The sequence below is a fragment of the Mycteria americana genome, chromosome 16 (assembly GCF_035582795.1).
Source record: "Mycteria americana isolate JAX WOST 10 ecotype Jacksonville Zoo and Gardens chromosome 16, USCA_MyAme_1.0, whole genome shotgun sequence".
NCBI lineage: Eukaryota > Metazoa > Chordata > Aves > Ciconiiformes > Ciconiidae > Mycteria > Mycteria americana.
Window position 1 is genome coordinate 10079508 of NC_134380.1, and position 24951 is coordinate 10104458.

Consider the following 24951-nt stretch of genomic DNA (forward strand, 5'->3'; position numbering starts at 1 on the left):
TGGGTAGCCCCTCCCGCCGCGCCGCGGTGCAGGCTGGAAGCTCGGAGGCGGTGGCGCCAGGAGGGACCGTGGCGGCCATTTTGTGTCTGCCTCGCTCGCCTCCGTGGAGGTGCTGGTGTGGGCGTTGCGGCTGAGGAGGGAAGAGCTCGGCTGTCTCCTTCCTGTGTAGGTCGGGAACGCCGCCGCCATGGGCCGTAAGAAGAAGAAGCAGCTGAAGCCTTGGTGCTGGTATCCTTCTGTGTGGGACGAGGCGGGTGTGGGGAGCTGGGTGGGGGAGGGGAGCGGCCTGGCCCGGTCGCATCTCTGTCTCGTCCTATCCCATTCTCCGCCCGGCTCCTCGCCGTCCTGGGACGGGGCTCTTTCCTTCTCTCCACCCCCGTTACGGTTTGGCTCTGTGTTTGCTCCTGTTTCATTTCTGAGCTTCTCAGCGTGGGGATGGGGCCTGGTCCGTGCCCTTCCTCTGGTTCTCCTGCCCCCTCCCCCCCCGCTCCCGCGCGGCCTAGTCCGCCTACTCCCGCCTGCCTCGCTTGAGGCCTCGGCCTCACGTCCGATCTGTTAAGCTAGGGCAGGCCGCAGCTTCTCCGGCTGGCTGTCCCTGGCATTCCTGTGGCCAGGCCCAGCGGGATTGCCGAGATCATGGGGAAAATGGAGAACAGTCTTTATCCCCCGGGGGGTAAGATGTCAACAGAAGAAAACCCTGCTTGTTACTCAAGAAGAAGTGGGGCAGATGGGGTTAGAAGAGACCTTTTGAAAACTTTTTTGAGAGGGAGGGTGTTTTGGGGGAAGGGTCTTTCCAATTTCTAATTGCTGCATCAAAGTCACGTACAGTTTCTCAGTATCCAAAAATACCGGTGGATTTTTCTTCATTCCTTCCTTCACAATCTGCTTTTTGTTGGGGGGTGATTGCGGATTTACTTTTTCTCTAAAATGTTTCTGCCCAATCTAGAATTCTTTAATAAACGAATTTATAAGCTGCTCTGAGATATTTTATCGTTTTATGTTGGAAGGCATCTGTGCTTCTATTTTAGGTATTAATTCACGTTTTGGTGGAAGTGAGGGACACATTGTGTTAACAAGGAATAACTAATAAATAACAAATGTGTATTTATCTTTCTTAGGAAGATAAGTTTGGAGTGTTTGCTGAAATACTAATGCTGATCTGCAGAAAAGAAATTGCAGTTTGCCTCTTCTGTCACACAGATGTCCAGAAAGAGCTTAGCTTAAAATGTTTCTGTTTAAAAACAGAGAATTCTTTAATGACCGCAGCAAGTTATGCGGTGTCATAAGAATTGATAGCTGGATGCCTGAAAAAGGAAAATAATTTTAAACTAGAACCTTTGTTCTCTTTTATAAATGTTAGCTACTGATACTGTTATTAAAAAGGCACTTCTAAGTATTTAACATCACTTCCCTTTCGTGGATTTCAAGTCTATTTCTCCTTTAATGCTTTAGCAACTTTATTTTAATCTACACCTATGCAGAGAAGGAATGAGTCCACTTAGAAATAACTAGGACTTGAAAAGCATGTGTCAAAGAATATGGAATCAAATGATGATTCTCATTGCATGCACACATCTTGCCAATTTTGTACCTATCTGAAGAGGGGAATGCTAGGTGGTGTGAGGGGGAGGTTTGGTTTCAGACATCTGTGAAATATTTGTCATGCTTTGAATGCTCAGAGATGCTTCCTGTGCTTTTTTTTTTTGCTTTAGGAAAAATCACAATGATGCTAATTAGCTTAGTGTTATATAGAAGGTGACTTTCAGGATTAAATGCTTCCTTAACAGTCTTCAATAGGTATTGTAACAGGGATTTTGATGATGAAAAAATCCTTATACAGCATCAGAAAGCAAAGCACTTTAAATGCCATATATGTCATAAGAAACTGTATACAGGACCTGGTTTAGCTATACATTGCATGCAGGTAAGAAGTTTTAGACTTATATAAGCTTTTTTTAGCTGTGTCTAAAATTGGAATTAATAGTGAACTTAAAAAGGTGGGGGTTTGGGGGGCTTCCAGAGTCTTAAAAACTGATAAGAAAAAGACAGCAGTGGTCTGTTTCCAGAACAGGAGTCCTGCTGTGTCAGCAGTCATATGGAGAGTATGCAGTAGAGATCTCTGCTGTCATTTTTGGGGTGTAGGAGTAGTGCAGGAATTGTATTGTCTTGGTGTTCAGAAGACAAGTTTATATAAACTGGTTTTAGAAGCTAGTAGTAGCTGACAGTGATTGGGAAGCACATATCAAGAAAATGCTTGGCCAGAGAGATTCTTCCCATTAAGGATGTTCCTTTTGTATCTTGAAACTGGCTGAAGAACATGTAGAATCTAATCTGAATTGTGGTCAGGAGGATTTTTTTTTTTTTTTCTTTAGGTACATAAAGAAACAATAGATGCTGTTCCAAATGCAATTCCTGGAAGAACAGACATTGAACTGGAAATCTATGGCATGGAGGGCATTCCAGAAAAAGATATGGAGGAAAGGAGGAGGTTACTTGAACAAAAAACTCAGGGTAAAGTGTAATCTAGCTAGTTATTTGTTATTTCCCTAGTCTGTTTATTACTGATACTAAGCTGTGTGATACAGGTCTTGCTTCTCAGAAGAGTAAGGGTTGAGTTTAATGCATTCTCTAGATGCAGCTCTAGACATTTGTCAGTCATGTAGAAGGATGAGAGATACTTTTCTTTTCCTGTTCAGAAGTAGCTGCATGCCAGTCCAACTATGACAATTACCTAATGAGTATGGGGATGATTATTTTATTTTTGAGGGTAAGAGGAGGAAAGACCAAGGGTAATATAAGCCTGGTGATGCCCAAATACTTTGATTTCTTTGCTGTTTAAGTATGCATTTGTTTGAACTGCTTTGGTGTGTTCTGGACAACAAAAGACTGACATGAAGAAAGACCCCCATTTATGTTGAGGGTCATTACAGTGTGAGTCACTTTCCTTCTCTTTATTATTTGTACATATAGGTAGGCTCACGTAGATTTTCTTTGTAATTCTATGAATTTTTGAACACGCTGATACGATTTGAATTTTATTCTTTTCATTCCAGCTAGAATACCCCAGATAAAATTAATTTCATAGAATATAATTTGCCTTCAGTCTGACCATATACGTTGTACTCTTTAGCAGAAAGCCAGAAAAAGAAACAACAGGATGATTCTGATGAGTATGAAGATGATGAATCTGCGGCTTCAACTTCATTTCAACCCCAGCAAGTTCAGCCACAGCAGGGGTACATTCCCCCGATGGCGCAACCAGGTTTGCCTCCTGTGCCAGGTGCACCAGGGATGCCTCCAGGTAAGATGGTGTTCTAAGCTAGTTACTGAAAAGCTGAGTAGAAATACAAGTTGCTGCTTGTATGCTGGAATAATAATCTGCCCTTTCTAACACTGGGTGTTAGAGGTCACAAAATAGTGTTGTGAGGTGCACATAAGCAGGTTCTTCACTTTTTTTTTTCCTTCCCCCATTTTGTGTGTGCGCACACCTCTTCCTTTGTGAAGTAGAATAAGATACCTAATTCTTGCATCTGGATTGAAGGAATGCTAATATGGTGGTAAAACATATTAGTACTTTAAACATAAGTCTACCAATGATATTTGTTTGTGGTAATTTGTAGCAAGATTTTGGAAACAGGGCAGAAAGGCTGCCAGATATCTAGAGACTGCTAACACAGAACAGGCAGCTTATACACAGGCCACAAGTATATTGAGGAAAGAATTTTGGTCAATGATAGCAAAAACTGGTCTCTTGTCATATTTTCTGTAAGGCATGTTCTTTGGAGGCTAAGAAAATTTACACAGTCTTGCAGGACTGCGAACAATGAATCTAGTCAGATTTGCCGATAATCTTTTATACTGAGTTGTTTGTAAGCAGTGTTTTTTCAAAAAACAGTCTTTTAGACCTTCCTGTAAAGCATTTATCCAGTGTAAATTTATTAGATGAGATTTGTTAGTGACAGTATGTTGTCGGAGTTACTGAAAATTTATTTTCTTTTAAGGTATACCACCATTAATGGCAGGTGTTCCACCTATGATGCCTGGAATGCCTCCAGTTATGCCTGGAATGCCACCTGGGTGAGTAGCAAGAAAGACTTAATATTACATGTTCATACTGTACATTTTAAACTGTCACAGAAAAAGTAAAGCTGATTAGAAAAATGTACGTAGGAACCTGTGAACTCTGTAACCTTAATATTAAGATTAACCAAAGAACTGGATGGCTGTAAACCAACATTTAAAATATGGCCAAACTGTGAGTTTATGTATAAAGTATGTTGCCTTTTTCCTAAGTTCGTTGAGTAGTAGTATAATAATTTAAAGTTTTGTTGTGTTGGTTTAGAGCCTTCTGTGAACCGTTGTTACTTTGTGTATTGCACATATGTTGTGCACCTGGTTATCAGTCATCAACCTAACAGGAAAAAAATACTGGATAGTTTAAATTTTTCTTGTGTTTTGGGCAAAAAATAAGATGTTGGTTTTTATGCTTGTTTGGGGTTGACACCGTACCCTATCACAATGTGTTTGGAAAATCACAGTTAGATTTTTGATTTTGTCATAAATTTTCACAGATTACATCAACAGAGAAAATACATGCAGTCATTTTGTGGTGGAAACATGTAAGCATCTCATTAATGTAATTTTAGGTACATTCATTATGCCATTTTATGTCATGTTTTTGATAAGCTTGAAATTGTCTTACTGAAAACCTCTGAATATTGCCTAAGACTTTGGGGAGCATGTCTAGTTAGGTTTTGCTGTTGTATAATATCTGAAGTTTTTATGCTTTATCTAAATGAATATTACAAAACTATATGTTATGAGAAATAATTCTACAAATATTAATGAAGTAGACCCTTAGGGACTTAAAACCTCTCTTGAACCAGAGTACAGCGCCATGTGCTTGATCCTTTACACTGTAGGACATACTGCAGGAACTTTGCTTCCAAGTTTTAAAGTTCACTGAGGTGAAAGGTTGTTCTCTTCTGCGACATAAATGTTGTTTTAATAGTCTTCAAATTTAAAAATCATGTCGTAGTCAAACATGTTGTGGATACTCATAATGACTAGGTTTTCTGGGTGGAAACTGAACAGAATTTTATCAGGCTTGCTGGTGCTTAGTCCTCCTTAAACTCTGTTAACTTCAGGTGAATGTAATGTTATCTAGTAAAAGACACAAAATAATTTGCCAAAAATTCACTGTGCTTCCATTCTGGTGAAATTTTAGGGGAGGGGGTTGGTGTTACGTTATGTTTTTACCTAGTTTAATCTAAAGTTTTGCTTACTTTACCTGATGATATTTTGTTTAAAAACGAGCAAAGAGGAATTAGGAAGCAACTTTGTTTTTAGTGTGACACTAGTTCTAGTACTATCCCTGCAGTTTCTCAGAAAGTCATCTTTCTGGTGGCAGCAGGCAGTGAGCATCCAGCACTTTTTTTTGGGTCTAACGGATAGTTGTCAAAATGGGTGGCAAGACTGACTTTGCCTTCTCCAACCATTAACCCAAAAAAGGGGCAATGGTGTTCCCAGTCGTTACTGCTTCTGCATTGGTTGTTCCTTTTGTAGCAGTGGTAGACAAGGTGAGAATAAAAATAAGAGTGGGTAGCAGTTTGCTTTGCAGAATTAATGCTCTCCTGTTTATGATGATTTGTTTTGATTTTGAAACAGCAATGGTGAAGGTTTCTTGACTTTATCATATGAATAGAAACTGCTTCTTAGTGGGGTTTTGATGTGCGCTTGGCTGGTCCATATCTGCTTATCTTGCTAACTAAAGTAACAAGCATTCCTTTTTTTTGTTTCCCTAATCCAGCTTTGAGTGTCTGGAAAAATTTAAGCAAACTTAGGCTACACTTGGGTTGTTCCCTGTAAAGGAGTCATATATATTCATCTATAGTTTCCCAGTTTAAAAGCACTTAGTGTTGTAGACAGCGTATTTTTTTTATGGCTTTGCAGCCCTGTGCAAGAGGAATTTGCTTATATTAAGGGTTGTATGTATAGTTTAGATGGGGAACATGTATTAATATGTAGTGCGGTTTAGTAGATAAGGATAAAAGGAGTCATTTAGATGCCACCTTTCTGTTAGGAAATACAGACCAATTTTTTTCTCCAGGTATCAGTAGCAAGGAAAAAAAACCCCAAACCTGTTATTAATATGAAGGAAAAATATGACATAATAAGGACTTCTCATTAAAAAAAAAAAAAAAAAATCCCACTTTTCTATCCTTAGCATAGGGAATATTTAATGTAATTGAAACTCCAGAAGCTTTCTTACCCCGTGGTCTCTGCTCTTGTCATTATTTTGTGGATAGTTTTACCGATTTGGCTTGTCTGCAATTTGCTAGAGGAAGGAGAATATATTAAAATAGTATGAGGGTGCTATAACCACAAATAGACTTATGGTGTCAGAAAGGAGTAATAGCAGATGTACAGCGACTTTAGTATGATTGGAGTTAGCTGTTTTTCCTACTTTCACATTTTCTGAGTGCACTAAGATCAGGTTCTTGGAACACTGCTGAAACTAGTAGCCTGAAACAGATTTCGAGAGAGACACCAGTTCTGGAAATCTGATAATAGTGGAAGTGAAAGCTTGATGAATTAAAGTTTAAATAAAAAGTGTTTGGGGGTTTTCTTGGGTTTTTTTGGTTTGGGGTTTTTTTTTCCTTGTGGAAAAACATTTCTAACTGTGGAGTCAGCTGTTTTTGAATTGCCTCTGTTGACAGCTTCTTGAAATTATTTACCATAATTTTTTACCTAATACAGGTATGTGCCAGTTATCTTAAGAGTTCGTCATGAGTGTTCATACCAGTGCTCATTTTCTGTTTAATAGGATGATGCCGATGGGTGGAATGATGCCTCCTGGGCCAGGAATACCACCTCTTATGCCTGGTATGCCACCAGGTAGGTCAGGGTTGTTGAACTCATACTATGGTGAGAGCTAAATTATATTTATTTATTTCCACTGAGATTTAGGATTTATATAAAGAATATACAGACTTACGCCACCACCTTGGTGTGGATTGATTGCCACAGAAGCCACTCTTGTGCACAGGTGAAGGGGTTGATTTATGGCTTTTGATTATTTATAATTATTTGTGTTTGGTACCATTGTGAAGGTAAAAAATAGAATATAGTTTTCTCTTCCTGTTGCACTTTCCCTGGCTTTTGTGTTGCCTAGTCTCTCTTCGTCCCGTTTTGTTAATGTCTGTGGCTGCAGCTGGAAAATCGTAATGATTGAAGATGTTGTGGGAAATGAGAAATACCCAAGTAATGAACCTGCCATGTGAAGAAACTAACTGGAATTTTGGTCTCTCACCATAGCTAGAAGAGATGTTTCTCGAGCTTGTGCAGCTCTTAAGCAGCCTTAAATTCTGAGGGTGTTCCACCTGACCAGCAGCTATGCTGTGATGACTTGAGATTTGCTGGTTTGCCTGCATTTCTCACTGGAGGAGGAGGCAAACCACTAGGACAGTTACAGCCTAGTTCTGCTGCACAGGAATATGATGGAACCCATGTGAGCTGTTAACTTCCTGTCTCTGAACCTCTCCTGGAGCCCTGCACATACGAAGTGCATGTATTGTGATGATAGGCTACAAAAAGTAGCCTTGTGTCACTGTTCCACTGTGCTGAAGACCCACAACAAAGCTGATCTGTGTTTCGGTCAAAGTTCTGATACCGTTCATAATGGCTGCATCTTTTGGATTTTGTAACAGTCTTTATCCACGCGCTTGGCAGCTTAGGTGCAGTGTGTTGGAAACAGTTACTGCATTAATTGCATTGATATATTGAGAGCACAAACTTAATCATTGAAGCTCTAGTAGAAAACGCAATTTAATTCAGTATTGCTCTGAAGTGTTTGAGGTTACTGCCTATGCGTGGACATTTATTGGTGACTGCTGGCATTACCCTTTGTCATGTTTTATTTTACTATTGCCTTAAAAGTACATCTTCCTTGGGGGAGACTTTGTTCTAAGGAAGACTATGAACAGAATCCTCTAAAGGAGTATTCTTACTTCCTTCAGGCTAATTTGTTACCGGTTCTTTGTGGTTTGTAGGTATGCCACCACCTGTTGGTCCTCGTCCTGGAATGCCTCCAATGACACAAGCACAGCCTGTTACAGCACCGGGCATTCTTAACAGACCTCCAGCTCCTGCTGCATCGGCACCTACCCCCCAGCCTCCAGTTACTAAACCGCTCTTCCCAAGTGCGGGGCAGGTAAGGTATCTCATAGCCTGGAATCTATTGTTATATTTTTCAAATTGCCCCTGTGTCAACAGTGTCTATTCTTTATTACTGAGAAGGCCCGAGAAGTGACTGGTTAAGTTTCTTGCTTGTGTCAATTCTTAAGTTTAATTCAGTGTAGTGCTTGAATGAATGTTAAAAGATTCTTTTGTTTGTCTTATAACAGCCACGAAAACAGACAGAAGTTCTATAAGCACGTGGGGAAGAAAGGAGTAGGCAAAACACTTCTTCCTTTAATACCTTTAGTTTGTCATTTATAAGGATGCTTTGGGTGGGTGAAGGGATGTGTCAGCTACAGGAATCTGATTATATAGAACTTTTACCTAAATTTTCCAAAGTGTAAATCTTGACATGACTTGTTCTCTCCTTTTCATAATGGGCTCTCTACCCACAGATGGACTAGTTTATTCTATAGTCTTGTTAAACTGGTTAAATATTGCCTGAATTAGGAGTTTTTTTACTTTAAAAAGTTTAGGAGTAAGTTAAGGTAGTAAAAATTTGTTTAAATGTTTTGGGGAGGGAAGTGGGGAATTGATAGTGGCTTGCGACCTCTACTCTTTGATTGCACTTGTTGTGTATAAGTCCTGAAGTTTTTACTTGCTTTCAAATATGTTGCAGAAAACTTCATAGTGTACTATTTGCATTTTGGACTTCTGCAGGGAAGATACTTGTTTACAAAAACACAGTCCTTTCATAAGAAAGGACTTAGCATAAGAAATCCTTTCATCTGGATACTTTCCATCCATTTGTTTGGAGACTTTTCACTGTTTCCTTTCTTTTATGCTACAGATGGGGACACCTGTCACAAGCTCAAGTACAGCTTCCTCCAATTCAGAAAGTCTGTCAGCATCTTCTAACGCTCTGTTTCCTAGCACAGCACAAGTACGCAGGAAGTCACAGTTAAAAACAAATTGCTTTGCAACTTAACCCTTTGGACCGTTCCATAAAATCTAAAATTGACTAAACATCTTCAGATAATTTCTGTTATATTCCTGATTATGTTTAGCTGCTAAAACTGCAAAGTCCTTGATTGTGAGTTGCATCTTACTAGAAATAAGCATGTCAAAGTGCCCAATTTTTCCTAACGTGAAAGAATGAAATGTTGCATCCTGGTTCTAAAGGGTTAAAAAGGCATGAAAGCAGTTAAATGCATTTTAGTGGGCAGTGGTTAGCTTGATGCATGGTGAAGGCTTTTTAGTTTATGTTGTTTAATATGGTACATCATAATGTAGGGAATTTTGTAATTTGCATTATGTGCAAAAAAAATTGAAATATTTTGTCTGGATTGGAAAGTTCAGATAATTGTAAACGTACAGTGACTAGAAAGAAAAGCATTCTCTCATAACTAAAGCTTGCTTTGGAGATTGCTGCGTCTCTCTTCAGAGAAAGCCTGGTAAAGCAAACTTTTCTTGTCTAACAGTTTTAATTTAAGAAAAAAGTAGGAAAGATGAGATGCTGGAATCTGTAGTGGACCTCATATTGGCCTTCAGTTGGTTCTTCAGTCACAAGCGAGATTAAAGATCTATAGAGAGACATAGTACTCTGAAAATATTGCAGTATTTTTATAGAGAGAACGCTTAAAACAAAAACCCTGGCACAATAGAGCTTTCTTAAATATTTAATTAAAACATTTCTTAAATACCTAATTTTAATGAATACTAACATTTTGAGCTGTACTCTAAACTAATGGTTGCTAAAGTATGCTAATAATTTAGTGAGAGAACATTGAATTTATACTTACAGGCTTTTAATAAGACAGTGATACAAGAGAGATTTAGACATTTACCAAACTCAGTATTTGAGATAAAAAATTTTGATGGTGGGGTTTTTTTGTTGTTGTTGTTCCTTTTTTCTAGTTGTGGCTTTTGACCTGCAAATTTTAGACTTTCCAGTGTGTGTGTGTACATATGTGTATATACTGGGGTTTATTTTGTCTTGTTTTCAGTTGCTCTAGTATGCGATAAGGCTGAACTTTACTTTTGTCAAGCTTGTTTTAATTATATGTCTTACTGAAAGGTTTCAGAGGTCTAACAGACATCATTTAAGTTTTCTTATGCTTTGAGAAATAAATATTGATCTATCTCTGTGTTTCACAGGCTGCAGCAGCTGTTCCAGGTCCAGTTGGTACTGATTTCAAACCTTTGAATTCTACACCTGCAACAACAACAGAACCCCCCAAACCTACATTCCCTGCTTACACGCAGTCTACAGCCTCAACCACTAGCACGACAAACAGTACTGCAGCTAAACCAGCTACATCTATAACAAGTAAGCCTGCTACCCTCACAACAACCAGTGCAACCAGTAAGTTGATCCATCCAGATGAGGATATATCACTGGTAAGTTACAGTATTTTCATTGTCTTACTGAAAAATGCAATTTATGCTGATATGGCTGATTAAATAGAATTTCTTGTGCATTATGTGTATTTTAATAACGGTGAGAGTACAAACTGTGCAGGATTAATGTAACAGAACCATGTATTGAGAAAACTTCAGTTGCAAAGTGATAACTGGCATATTGCAATGATCCTGCTGCAGATCTAAGCCTTATTTTTGTTTGTGATAGGAAATTACTCAACCCACAATATAATTTGGACTTTTTCTGCGTATGACTTAAGCTTGAAGTTAAATAGATACAGCTAATGAGTGTAGGACAAAAGACTTTAACAGTTTGAAGTGGTCTTGGTGCTATTACAGCAGTCAGAAATATGGACTTTATGGATAAAACAAATGAACCTTAATTTCAGTTCAGATATCTTTAGATTTCTGTTTAGCTTTTTTGTCTCAACTTGTTATGAGGAAAGACTTTCTTCAGCTGAGAGAGGAGGAGAATTTGTGTTGCGTGCAAAATGCTAGATTGGCTAGTATTAATACAGTAACTTTGAAGGAAATGGGAAAAATCCAAATGCTACTGTGTAATGTTACTAGTAGCAGTCTTTGAACTTGTAATGTAGTTAAAATAGTTTAGTACCTGTCATCCACTTTGTTACACTTCTATTTACTTTGCTTTTGGTGAGTTTTAGCCTTACAATGTGTTATCGTTGTCTGTTCCTGGTTTTAGGAAGAGAGAAGGGCACAGTTGCCTAAATATCAGCGTAATCTTCCTCGACCAGGACAAGCTTCCTTGGGTAATCCACCGGTTGGACCAATCGGAGGTATGATGCCACCACAGCCAGGAATTCCTCCACAACAACAAGGAATGAGACCTCCCATGCCACCTCATGGTAATCATAAGTTTCCCAGCTTTCTTTTCTTGAAAAGATTTGTCTTTGCTATAAACTTTTTTAAAACTTGAAGTGGCATATACCGGTGGGGGGTTGTGGTGAAGCTTTTCACAAAATGCAACTTCTGCCCATTATTTAAAAAAAAAAAAAAAATTATTCTTTGCATCTTAAATGTTCTGTTTATAGGTCAGTATGGTGCTCATCACCAGGGCATGCCAGGATATCTTCCTGGAGCGATGCCTCCATACGGTCAGGGACCTCCAATGGTGCCCCCTTACCAAAGTGGACCTCCTCGACCTCCAATGGGAATGAGACCTCCTGTAATGTCGCAAGGTGGCCGCTACTGATGCTACTACACACGCTCTAATAGGTTTGGAGATTAAACCTTTTCTCATCTTGTGCTGTTAATATAGCCGAGCTTCCGTCAATTAAGGCTTCATTGTGACTTTAAAAAAATAAGTATCTTCCCACATGCAAGGAGCTATTGGACATTCTTATTTTACACGGGAAAAATTATTTGGAATAATAACAGGAACTTTTCCTGATGTTGCAATTTATACTGTATGGCTTCTTTTTCATGTTTCATCTAGGTTTTTAGAAGTGAAGTATAGTAAATATGGTTCGTTAAATTGTGAAGGCGCTGGAATTACATGAACATACCACCTTAAAGGCAAGTTCTGTAACATTATGTTGCTATTTGTGAAATGATGCCTTCACAGCACTTCAAGTGCTGTTGGACTTCATGTCCCCAACATAGTTTGGTGAGGGCTGTTCCCAACTACTTGTACATTTAAGTCTGAACTTGTAACAATATTTAATGTATTTAGAGTTCCTCCTGTTTCAGGGTTTAAGTAAACTGACCCACTAAGGTCGTGTGACTTTTCTGTACTGTTATAAACTTCATTGTAATAAAAGAAGAGAAAAATTTATATGCCTTTTTATTCATGACCAGCTGTGGACAACTGCCTGAAAGGTTTGTACAGATGCATGCCATGGTAGCTATTGGTGTAATGAACACAATTATTGGTGCTGTTTTGATAAAATCTGAATTCCTTGTTCTAAAATTTAAGTCACTCCTTAGCTGCACATCTGAGTAGACAAAGACCTGTACACTTATTAACTGACTCCTCAAAAATGAGGCTGCAGGAGGCACATCTTAACTCTTGGTTGTAACTTCTCTTAATGCATATGTTTCTTTATTTGTGCTTTCTTGTCCTCAATAAATTTTAAACAATTTCTAGTCCTGGCACTTACTTGTAGGATGTAAAAGTGATTGCTTTAAGATGCATCCTAGTGCCAGATGTGTCCTGTTAGTTCATTCTTCCACTGACTCTTTTTAATGTGCAAATGCATATGAATTTCAGGAGCCTTTTAGATGAAGATTTCTAGAAGCTTAGGTGCATGTCACATGGGTGAGCGACTTCCAGTTAATGCTGTATTGAAGTTGACCTGCAAAAGAGAAAAAGTAGCTCGACCTTCTTAGTGTATAAAAGAGACAGAGGGGGCAAGAGTAATATGTTACGTGCTGTATTTTTACTTTAAATGTTCAGAATTTCAGATCTCAACAGAGTCTAAAAGATGAACCATCTGTTTTGTGCTATGATCAGATGTTGGCCGAGTTTCTTGAGCCATTTAATGGAAGTGTCTAGAGTAAGAGACCTTTTTATCAGTTCTCCTAATTATAGTTATCAGAGAGGTCTTCCCCATATGACTTAGTCTTTTATGTGTTTATAAGAGTAGAGTGATAAATTACTGTCAAGGTTGTAATTCTCTGAATGTCTACCATCACTGTATTACTGTGCTATATTTCTGATGAGAATGAAAACGTAAAGGGAGACTTTTTGGAGGGGAGGGGAGGGAAGTGAGAGCTTCCCTGGTCTGTTCACAACAGGGGAAAAAAGGAGTGGTAAATTTTTCATTTGCAGGTCAACTTTAAATACATGTTCCAGCCTCAAGCTTTATCTGTGCAATTAAATTTATGGAGATATCTCCTCTTTTAGGGTAGGTTAGAAAGATTATCAAGCATTTTTGTTTTGGTTTATGTTCCATAGATGTTTTTGTTGATGGTGGAGTTTTTTCACTTAATTGTAATACTGAGCATTATGGCTCTCTTTCTTGAAAGTCTTGGGGGTTTTTTAGCTGTACTTAAGTACTTCATGTGGCTTTATTCTGTACTGTCTTTTAATAGTCCAGAAATAACAGTACAGCTAAAATACTACGTTGTCTCTCAGCTTCAAACTTGGGGTCATGGAATGGCTCATAACAGCACTAGAGCATCCAGTACACTGTAATTACAGCTGAATGGCCTTAGTTTGACCATTAAGAATTATCAGGCACTTTTTCTGAAGTGTTTAGCAGTTTTAAGACCATAACTCCAAGCCTCTGTTGAGAAGCAGTTCTCTCTGATCACTGGTATCTGCTGATCACCTGTCAGATGTGCAGTATTTGGCTTGCAAATGTGCTGAGTGGGCCTTGATGTCAGATCTTTTGTTGGCTCTTCATCTTGCTTTATACGTAAGTCTAACAGATAAAACTGTTTTGCTTAAGCAATGCTTTTATACTCTGGTTTTCTTCTGTCTAATAAGGATGATTACAAAACACTGGAGAGACTTTTACAGTGTCTTACATTCATCCTTTTTGTAATACTACACATCAAATTCATACATTATAAATTGATCTTAACTTGTGCTTTTAAAACTATAGAACTTCTTGCTTTTTCTGAAGATCATATTGCTGCCCTCCTGCCCCTAGTAAAGTAAATACTTTCTCCCTTCGGTGTCTTTCTGTAACTCATTGGTATGTTTTCAGACCCCTGCTTTTCCTGGGATAGATATTTGAAAAACCTTACTGCATGTACTGTTAACTCAGCGTATTCTGCAAGTTGTTTTAATTAAGAGTTTCCCTCTTTTAAATAGTGAATGTCTCATTGTTCCCATAATAGTACCATTTCGTAGTTAATACTACATAGACCTATAGCTTGGACACATTTTAAGATTGAACTTTCCTTAGTAGTAATGTTGTGATAACCCCTCAACTAAGTACTGCCACGTATTATTCATAGGGTACTCTAATAATCTTCAGCAAGCAGGTGAACAATTTTTCCATGATTTTTCACGTGGATACTTACTTTCCTGCTCCTGTCATTCCTGTGCTGTAAGAGCTGTGATGTGGCTATCTTTAGTTACTCTTGTGTCTCTTGTGTGTACTCTTCTGTAAACAGGCGGGTATTTCAGTGCATATGTTGTCTGTTGGTCCCTGCCTTCATTTCTTTGGATACTGCTTCTTAATGTTCAGAGAGTTGGATTTATGGTGCATTTTCCCAAAAAGAGGAAAACTACTTTGAATGTAGTAATTGCTTGTAAAAGGCTAAGGCTTGCTTTACAGTGCAAAGTTCAATCAACATAGTTGTGCCAGCAAAATCCCTAATGTGGCACAGCCATGCAGACAGTTTTTCGCTTTAGTTAATCTCTCCCTCGAAAGAGATTGCAGAAGCTTTTATAATTACAGAAAAGCATATCTCTTTTTATATCTGTTGCAGGACTCGTGGTATAATTACATAGGCAGAAGCTTTGTTTTTTCAGTTGTTGCCCAAATTTGCCATGGCAGATCTTGTAGTAAAATGAAAACTTGGAAGTGGATTTTGATGAATCTTTAAACTGGAATGTAATGCAAATGTTGAATACAAAAAAACAGGCTGCAAGAAAATGTTCAGACACAGGTGGGAAAATATGTTTAGCAAAATACTTAGAATTCATGGCATCTAGGACTTGTTTAAAAGGTTCTAAATTATTTTATGCGTGGTCTCTCAATATCATTGAGACGTTGATCTCATATCTTCTGATTTTTAGAGCAAAAGGAGTGAGACTGGCATGAAAGAACCTTGGAAAAGTCTGGGCTAGTTTTTCGGAAGTCTTGATATGACTGTTTTGTACTGCCTTTAGAATATCTTTCTGCCTTTGGCAAAGGTTGCTCTAAAATCTTGAAAATCTAGCTGGCTAATGTGGACTAAAAATTTCTTCTTCTGGAACTTTTGGATTTCATTTTTTTTTCTTCTTCCACAGATGAGATTTTTAGGTGCTGATAATAAATTTGAGGCTGGGATGTATATCTAATAATTTCAGTGGATAACTATTCCTCGCTCTGTGCATGCATGGGAGAATATAAACAGGCTTCTAGAAACACATTCAGCTGCATCTGCCTTCTATGGTTTCTGCAATTATTTTAGTGTAAGGAGCTCTTGAACAGTACTTACACAGAACTGTATAACTTAGTTAAAACTTGGATAAAACTGAACGGAATATATAACCTCCAGTTATTTTATAGGAATTAAAGAATTCTGCATACCAGATAAAAAATAAAATACCAAGATTGCTTCAGTTTTATAAACAGCAAGAAGGGCATTATGACTCTTCAGTTAAATTGAGACTCTGATATACCAGTCCATGAGCTGGGGCTGCAATTTAAAATGGTAACTAATGACACTTCAAAATAATAGTAAATGTCTTAATAATTGTACTGGTCTAGCTTCTACATAAATACTAAGGTGAGGGTGAATATTTTCAGTGGCTGATGGAATCTTTAACTCTACTTTTTGTGAACTAGTACAGTAAATACTATCAGTTATGGGAAAAATGCCCCAAGACAACTGACTTCTGTTCCATTGATCAAGTTACAAAGCAAAACCAACTGGCCAATTCAGAAATAGCTACCGACTGTAAAAAGTTTTGTTTGGGCCTAACAAAATAGGTGCAATAGTAGTAATTTTCTTTTGTTTGCTTGATCACTGGAATTTTGTTAACTTTGAATGCATGTCTTTCACTTAATTGGGTCATGTTTTTTCTAAAATTTAAATTTTTCTTCTTCCTATAGCCCTGCCATAGGACAGGCTGAGGCAGAGTCTCAGTGTTGCCCTGTTCAGTCTGAGGCAAGTGGGATTTATTTTATTCATTCTGGGGGCTTTCACAGCTTTATGGCTGTTGGATATTTATGTCCCCAAACTTGCAGCAAGTTTGGTGAAGGCCCCTAAATTTATTTTAATTTAGGTTTTTTATTCTCTTTTGGTAGATGGGCTCTATATTAATATTTATCTTTTTATTATCATTGTGTTTTTAAGAGTCTTAGGGGGAGGGAACATGTTTTAAGATGTTTGGGTACCTTTTCTCTTAAAGGAATGCATTTCTTTCAAGGCTGCTCAGGTAGTCCTTCAGCCACATTGCCCCCCTCCCCCTCTTCCCCTGCATTGCATTTGTGCTATATTTGGTTTTTGTTTTGGTAATGTGACTTTGTGTAGTTTCTGAGCTAGTGGCATGTAAATATCAATTACTAATGTTTCCTCGTCTGGGGAGATGTATCTATTAAAGTGCTTAAAATACTTAGGTTTTAACTAGTAAGTGACATTTACAGTCACAAAATTGTGTAGCCTAAATTATAGAATACAATTTCCTTGGAGGAGATGAAGATGTTAATACTGCTGCATATGTGAGCTGCACCACAACAAATATTAATGTAGAGCCCTATGAAGAAATAGAGATTCAAGTTGGAAACGTAGAATAGAAGAACGAGAAATCAAAGCTGCAGATTTTTCAGTTTGTCAGGTTCAGGGAAAACCTTTTGGTCAGTCTCTCAAATACACCAAATTTTGTCTATCGCAACAATACTGAAAGTCATAGCGGGTTTTTTTTTGTTTTTTGTTTTTTTTTTTTTTTTTTGAAACCTTGTGGAACTGTGTTGCATATTCAAAATTTTCTTAGGTATATGGTTATCTAAGTTCTTTCTTTCACACAGTGACTAGCAAAAAATTCTACCCTTTGTGAAGAAAAATTAGCTTTAGTGTTGCTGCTCACTCTGTTGCAGATATATTGGCTTTGAATGCTTGAGGTTGCGTAAAGACAACTTCAACTTCAGAAGAACAGGTTTTGTCTGAGGAGGTGTTGCAGCCTATTGGCAGTGAAATAGAAAATTAAGAAATATTGGAGTCAGTTTTTATAATTTTTTAAATTTTTGAGATATTTTTAAAATTTGTGGTGTTTTTTGATGAGCATAGACTGTATTTCATTTCTTCAAGATTTTGCTAAATAATGACCCCCAATGTGATTTCCAGTAATTTTAATGAAAGGATGGAGTCGTAATTCTTAACTTCGTTGCAAAAGTGGCTTTCACATTCCTGTTGTACTCTTATTTGTTTGTACTCTGCCCTTTGCACTTTTCCTGTAAAAGGCCCCCCCCCCCCCCCAAATCGTCTAGTCTGACTGGAAAATTGACATGTTCTCTGTTAACAGTTTCAAAATGGTTATTGAGCATGGCGTTGCTTTTCTAATTCTCATTGTGGTGCTACCCTTGATAACAGTGAAGATGAGAACAACACTTCAAGATATACTACTGCAACTAGTATTTGTTTCACATATTCAGTCTATAGGAGCATTTGGCTTAGTTCTTGTTTCCCTAGAATACCTAAGGAAACAGTTTAACCAAAAATAATATGCAGTATGGCTTGTACTTCTTGCTTTAAGTATCTGAATCTCTTAAGAGACTCAATGAAAAATAGGCAAATTTCAAATGCCTGATACTGAACTTTGTTATCAGTTTCCATTTAAGACTGATGCAGCACTAGGTAGTTTTTATTCAGCTACTCATATTCAGTTTGTCATCAAGCACACAAAGCTAAAATTCAGATACATATGCTGTCTTGTGTCCAATGGAGTACCCTGCTTAGATCCACACTTGGGTTATATCTTATAAATTGATATCCTGGTGAGAGCTAAAAGGTTTTGGATTCAGAGAAGTTGCTTTGATCTGTTTTTGTTGAAGATGAGTAGGTTTGACATGTTAATGGAAAAAATGTTTCAAAAACACCGCTCCTGTTTTCACTGTGTCATTGTTTAAGCTCTGTATACTAATACTTTGGAGCGAATGAACCATTTCTTTGTGTTTTGGCAAGTTTTGTGAGCAAAACATAGCATTTCTCAGCACCACATTGCTATGGATTTTTTTTTCGAAGCCGCTTTTAGACAATTCCAAGAAGATTGATTTCATGCTGTCTACTTCTGAAAGATGCATTTGACATCAAGACAATTCTGCGGGGTGTTACTGTATGAATTAAAGGGGATTTTGACTCTGGGTTTTCCTGCTACACTGCAAATACTGCTTGTAACTTCCTTCACTTCTATCCTTTACATTCCTGTCCTTTCTGCAAGTCTCTAAAGGACTGGACAGGGCAGGTCTTTTTTTGCTCCCTCTTTGGGAGTTGGTAGCTTTACCAGATTACATTAATATTACTCTGATCTGTTACCACAGACTAATGTTTGTCCTTAAATTTGCAGCAAGTAATGATGTGCATTTTTTAATTTGCTTTGTGTTTTGTCCTAAAAGATACATGTGCAAGTGCTGCTGTCTTTCTAGTCACAAGGATGGCATAATGGCTCTGTGCTTTTTGCTGGGAGTATCTCCTCAGCTATTGGACCGGCTGGCCTGTAAACTTCACATCTAGTGCAAATGGTTCATATTTTGCTATTTTTTGTGGAGTTCTGTTAGTGACATTTTCCTCCCTACCTCCTCGTGTGGATCTAAGGGGGATAGTTTAAAAAAAAAAAAAAAAAAAAAAAACCAACCAAAAACTACTCTGTGGAAGAGATCTCTTCATTTTGAGGGATGGTGGTGTGTTTTTACTGACGCTCTAGTATTGCAGCTGTCAGTATTGCAGCAGTCTGTGTATCACAAAGTTGTACATCTCACTGTTTGTGGAATTTATTTTCTAATGATGACAGTATTTTAGTGACTTGACTTGCAGATATTAATGGAAGTAGGTCTTGGGGAGTTTGGGGTTTTTTTTATGCTTAAGTAGATGTACATGGCTATTTTTTTTTTTTAAAGGGCAAGAATTACTGCTATTCTGCTAAATTGGGTGAATTTGCACCCGCTGTTTTTAACAAGAGAAGTGAATGGAAATGTGGCAAATAAAGTATGTACCATGCATGAAGTTTTGGCTTGCTTCAGAATTGTGTGATGAGTTCATAATGTGTTCTGTGCCTTGCCTAATAAAGATTGTAGCCCTTAAATACTCTGAGGAATAGGCTACCTCCAGAAGAATATTTTTTTTTTAAAGTGTGTGTACTTGCAATCAAAATAATCAGACCAGTGAAATAATGGTAGTGACTGGGTTCTATAAAAATGCAGGTATCGGTGACTACCATATTTTTCTGTAATGGTTGGGGTAGGTAGATACTAGTTTAGAGTAAGAAAAAGTTTTGAGGTAGCCTTTGAAGGGATCAAGATAGAATTGAAGTGATTCTGAAGTGTAATGTGTATAACATTCTTTTTGAAGTTCTGAAAAAAAACTTTGAGAGAGTTTTCTTAACACACTGTAAACAGCAGCTTTATGCAGTCTTTTGGTTGTCAGAGCGCAGATTCTCATTAAAGTTCTACTAGGAGAAAATACAGTTTGAGTACAGTATTTGTAGATTCTGTTGTATAGTAAATACATTTTTACTTTTGTCTTGTGAAGGTCTATTTGAGGGAGCCAGGCACTTTAGCTTGCTGCTTTTGCAGACAGCTATATCCTGTCTTGACCCACAGGATCCAGGATGTTATCCTCAGTCGTTTGTTCTTAGCATCCTGATGAGTCAGTATTGACTGTCCATGGTATGAACTGTCTGTGAGGGCTGGTATTTATACACCTGATCACGATTGTGAATAGTGAGGCGCTTGCACCTTCTAAGGAAGTTTACAATAACTTGTTTTACTCTTATGGGCTTTCTTGCAGTAGGAACAATCAGCAACACTGCTGTTTTAATGGCGATGAATTTCACTTCTCCATAAATACTGTCTTGAACTTATCTTAAGGTTTTTCTTTCTCAGGGATTTAAAGAAGTTTAAAAGTTTTTCAGAAAATAGTAGAGTTTTAATGCCAGTATCATCTTAACTGAAAACAAACGAACACACAGCTTTGAGAGCTTGAAGCTTCCTTAAAAACTTCTCTTGTTAGCAGTTAAAGTATATCTCTCTGTTAGCTAACTGCCTTATACCAGATTCAAGCTTCTGACATCTCAAATTTTATTTCTTAAATTTTGTCTAAAACTTAACCATGTTCCCAGGTGCTATTCAGAAAGAGGAGGTGTGTAGAATTGCAACTTCTGCTGCCCTCAGTAGCCAATATGTGTAAATTATTTTAGCTAACGGCAATTTTGAATTACCAGAACTTAATGCCATACAACCAAAGGAGGCTATTTCGCTGTCTCCCAACTTGGGAAATTACATAATACTTTGAGATAAAGATGTCATGCAGAGCTTTTTTCTTTCTCTGTTTTCATTGAGTTACTTGCATATATGTTACTTGCACTGAATTCTTTAGCTTCTTTCACGTAAATTTTAGTGGAAGAAAATACATTTTGCTCTTTCATTTGTAAAGTCTAGAATAAGAAAACACACTTTATGAGACTGTTTAATGAAGGAACCTGGCAATGTAAGTATTGTAATTTCCTTTATGTTTGTGGTAGGCAACAAGATTACCTTGTTAAACTTCTGGCTTATGTATGAAAAATACCAGAAAAGTAAGGGCAAATTGAAAGTAGTTTTATAGTTGCCTTTACTTCATATGCTTTTCTTAAGCAACCAAATGCAGTAATTGAAGTTTGGCAGCTTTTTAAATGAAAAACTAAATTATGGGTTAAACTCCTTGGTTTAATACAATTTGTGTTTCTGTTAACTAGCAGCAGAATTTCAGCATTTGCTACTTACTGGTAGAGAAGAAAAATTCCACAGCACTGCCAGTACAGGTTAGTTTAATCTGTAAGTACCTGATGTTCCTATTTGAAATAATTTGTTCAAATGATACCACTTAAATACATGAGGGGAATTTTGGTCTCTGAAATGTGAATGTATCTGTTATCTGCTACTGTTATCAGTAGTGAGTGAACGTCTAGATTTTTTTGAAGATCTGTAATGGTTTTAACTACACTTGTGGATAGGTAGTATCTGCAAGCACTTTTAAGGAAGATTTAATACAGAACCTTACCAAATAGGCTTTGGTGTTACTGAAAAGTGTGAAGCTCTAAAGGTGAAGTCACTTCTTCAGTAACATGCCTTTTATAAAAGAGGCTGTTTTAGCAGTGAACCAATTATAGGATACTATATTTGTTGTGTTGGGGAATAAGCATTTCTGTTTGCAAGAATCCGTAGCAGTAATGTAATCTTTCTTTCGATTGTCTTTAGCTATTGCTAATTACTGTCTCCTACCAACAGATTTTTACTCTGTTAGGCCTGTAAGCCAGGAGCTTGTTCTTCTCTGGTTTTTGGTGTTTGGGGTTTTTTTGTTTGTTTGGGTTTTTTTTGGTTTTTTTTTTTTTTGTTAGCCTATTTCAGCACTTTCAGAGGCTACCTATAAATGTGGTTTTGCTCAGCTGTTTTATCTTACTCCAGAATTACTGCTCTGCCTCTATTCTTTTTTTCCTTCTGCCCTATTCCATATTCCCAGGAATTTTGGCATTTTATTTTTATTTTGTAGGATATTTTACACTCTTAAAAGAAAATAGGAGAGATTCTTTGTGATTGGATAAAAGATGCAACCTTCTCCAGAATAGCTGCATACGTTTATTTGTATTTAAGCTTTGTGTACCTCATCTCTCCATACCAGCATGGGAGATTAAGACTTTCTGTGCTGTAGCACATAGCATAGTTTCACAGCTAGCTGAGCTGTAAAATTCTGTGCTTTAATTCACTTCTCAGGGGCATGTTATCACATGGTGAATTTGAGGGGCTTTTGATATCATTGGTGGATAATTATATAGCAACTAGGTACTGGGAAGATCACACTAGTGTGGTAGCTGAACAGACACTTTAGTTTTGCCAGCTCATCTGTATGGTCTAGTTTCATGAGCGACTTGACGTTTCCAGCAGTATTGCTTATTTTAGAATTTTGAAATCTTACGTGACGCTGCAGAATTCATCATACTAATGTAAAAAGTTTAAAGGGGATTGTATCTTCCCAGGTTTTAGAATAGTTACACTTGAAGTCCATCTCCTGGCATCTCCTCTACGTCAGTTCTCAGTCATTCACACTAAATTGCTTTGTCTGCAAAACTAGCTACGTGCAAATTTTTGGATAATGTTGCATAGGTGTTTCTCCCTAGAAGACAAAAAAAGGAAAGTTTTATAATAAAACTTATAACTTATCTTTGCCTATATTTCCTAAATCTTAACAGCAGATGTGCATGAATAATAGGGATACCTTGCTGTGAGGCCATTTATCCTATTAACAGAATGTGTGCATCTTTCTTTTAACTTCTGTGGTTGACCCTAGTTGATACTTAATGCAATGCTCAGTACCGTTGGAATGAGCAACTGATCGCTTTTGGCTGCTGAATTACTTCATGAAATCTCAGTTTTGACAGGGGTTGGATGCTGACCTGCACGACTTGTACACCAGCTTGGTAATCAGTGGGGATAACTAAAGGGTAGTCATGGTCTCTAGTGTCTTATCAACAAAAAGTATATTTGTCCAGGGTAGATCCTAATATGAACTCTGGTAGAACGTCATCTCTTTGTGAAACTTTTTCTGGTAATTAATTACAGCACTTTTTGGTAGAATTAAGTTTATTTTCTCTTGAGACGGGACCAAAACAATCCTATGAATCTGAGCTTTCAGAAATAGGTGAGCAGTCTTAAGTTGTAGCTCAACTTCTGATACACTGTTACAGTAGCTGTCCAGTCTAATGCAGTTCAGAAGTCTTCCTTCCCAGTTCTGATAGGTATATATGGAACAGTGAGTCAGTTCACTGACTCCTCATTATTTCCTTTTAGACTTCTGCTTAATGACTCCAAATCACCCCTTCAGAAATTCTGGTCACTGTGCAGCAAACCCAGACTCCAAACTGTTTTTAGTACCTTCTTGAAGTACCTTAAAGCGCATGATTGAATTATGTCCCCTCTCAGTAGCAGTACAGCCACAGAAGTTAGCATGTCATAAAGGTTTTTTCTGTAACTTGATACTGCTTTTGTGTAAGTATTATGAAAGGGATGGGATCATTGATCTTTTTCAAAAGACAGGTGGCAAAATATTGATGTTGAATTTAACTCGAGAAAGTGAGAGACTGGTAAGTATGTGCATCACTTTAATGCATGCAAATAATAGTAACAGTAACTAGCTTAATTTTATAGCATCCAGTTTACAAAGAAGATTCAAAGAAAATACGGAGCTAACATCATTTGCATCCATTTGGAACCTTCTGTGAACTGTATGCTTCAGGAATGGATCATTGCATATATACATGTCTGTGATGTGTGTCTACCACTTTGTAACAGTCTGATTAAACAGAAGTAAACCACTGTTTCTGTGTATTTTTTTCTTTTCTTGAGGACCTATTTAAATTATTATTGCAATGAATGTTAGCTGTTCCAGAGTGTGTGTAAGTATAAAATCCACATTCACTCATGTTACAGTTTGAATAACTTTGTACTAGCTCTCTGATTATCTATAAACTGCAAAAACTCATTCATGTGAGCTTAAAGCAAAGTGTTGTATGCCTGGAGACAAGCAAATCAATTCTCACTTCTTAACCTGTAACTTCCTTTTGCTGCTGATCTGCTGTCCTTCTGGTGAACTGACGGTACAAAAAAAATCTACTATTTAAGTTGGAAGAGTTGGGAATGTGGAGGAAAGTATCTTAACAGCATTTTCATAAAACCTCGTAGAGAGGGCATGCTGTTAAGTGGTCTGTTCTAAACCCTTCTAGAGCAGAATGCTGGAGAGATGAGGTGGCTTTGAAGTCCTTGCAACTCTGGTCTACAGGATGAGAGTGGATTACTCTGCTAGGCTGGTTGGTCTCATTTAGCTACCACTGTTTACTCATAGATTAATTTCTAAGAGGTGGTAAAAGGCAGATAAATCCATTATTTCAGTGCTACGCTACCTGGAACAATTCATGGCATTTTGAGTTGGATATTTGTAATGAGGGGCTTAACACTAAGTAGAGGACCCTTTCAGGAAGACTGCTACTTTCCATGAGCTCTTTACTGGAGTTTGTCCTCTGGCCCTTTTGGCTCTAGGGAAATCTGAGGGGGGCATTTGAAAAACGGGGAAACGGCTTTGTTCTAAAAGCTGGCTAGAGCAAGGGGGTTTGTGTGTTGTCTGGCTGGTTAAAGCCCTCCCAAGTTTGATTTACCAGATGCTTGGGGAATTTGACTATGACTGGGTAAAGAGTAAGAAGGATAGGTCTGTACTTTCTGCCCTGTGAGCCTCAGCAGCTTGTTTTGCAACACAGGACTGAGCATTACTCTGTAGGTTTATGCTTTTTCTCTAAATCTTGTTTTTTCTGCAGGGGGGAGGATAGTGCTTATAGTACCGTGATGAGGTAAAGAGTTTGCATCTAAGCCTTTAGTTTCTAAGAGGTAGAAATGGGTATCTTTGAAAAGTAAGACCACTGCTTAGGCCTCAAAGGAAAGACTTGAGAGTCTGCAGTGGTGTGGGCTACAGGGCAAAGGATTAGCTATCTAC

At 37.8% G+C, this 24951-nt stretch overlaps 1 protein-coding gene across 12 annotated transcripts; it reads left to right on the top strand.

The window, feature by feature from the left end:
- Nucleotides 1–26: 26 nt before the first annotated feature.
- On the top strand, nt 27–23791 carry ZNF207 (zinc finger protein 207). Of its 12 annotated transcripts, XM_075518795.1 has the most exons (14): nt 30–228; nt 1798–1924; nt 2373–2511; nt 3131–3301; nt 4002–4077; nt 4572–4619; nt 6827–6927; nt 8052–8212; nt 10336–10578; nt 11303–11465; nt 11652–12135; nt 16335–16389; nt 21170–21235; nt 23616–23783. In XM_075518795.1, the coding sequence occupies exons 1-11, from the start codon at nt 188–190 to the stop codon at nt 11810–11812; spliced, it is 1431 nt and encodes a 476-aa protein (XP_075374910.1). In that variant the 5' UTR covers nt 30–187; the 3' UTR covers nt 11813–12135; nt 16335–16389; nt 21170–21235; nt 23616–23783. The 12 variants fall into 12 exon arrangements, with proteins under 12 accessions (XP_075374920.1, XP_075374913.1, XP_075374911.1 ...); XM_075518805.1 differs by lacking the exons at nt 21170–21235; nt 23616–23783 and adding an exon at nt 9029–9121 and having other exon boundaries at nt 27–228; nt 3134–3301; nt 6827–6897; nt 16335–16352; XM_075518798.1 differs by lacking the exons at nt 21170–21235; nt 23616–23783 and having other exon boundaries at nt 29–228; nt 11652–11835; nt 12056–12135; nt 16335–16353.
- The last annotated feature ends 1160 nt before the right edge of the window (nt 23792–24951 follow it).

Excerpts from the sequence above, each read along its gene's own strand:
- ZNF207 (XM_075518805.1), top strand. The coding sequence starts at position 188 with ATGGGCCGTAAGAAGAAGAAGCAGCTGAAGCCTTGGTGCTG. Across the intron at positions 4,078-4,571 it reads ATGCCTGGAATGCCACCTGG|ATTACATCAACAGAGAAAAT; the intron begins GTGAGTAGCAAG and ends AAATTTTCACAG. Across the intron at positions 6,898-8,051 it reads TATGCCTGGTATGCCACCAG|GTATGCCACCACCTGTTGGT; the intron begins GTAGGTCAGGGT and ends TGTGGTTTGTAG.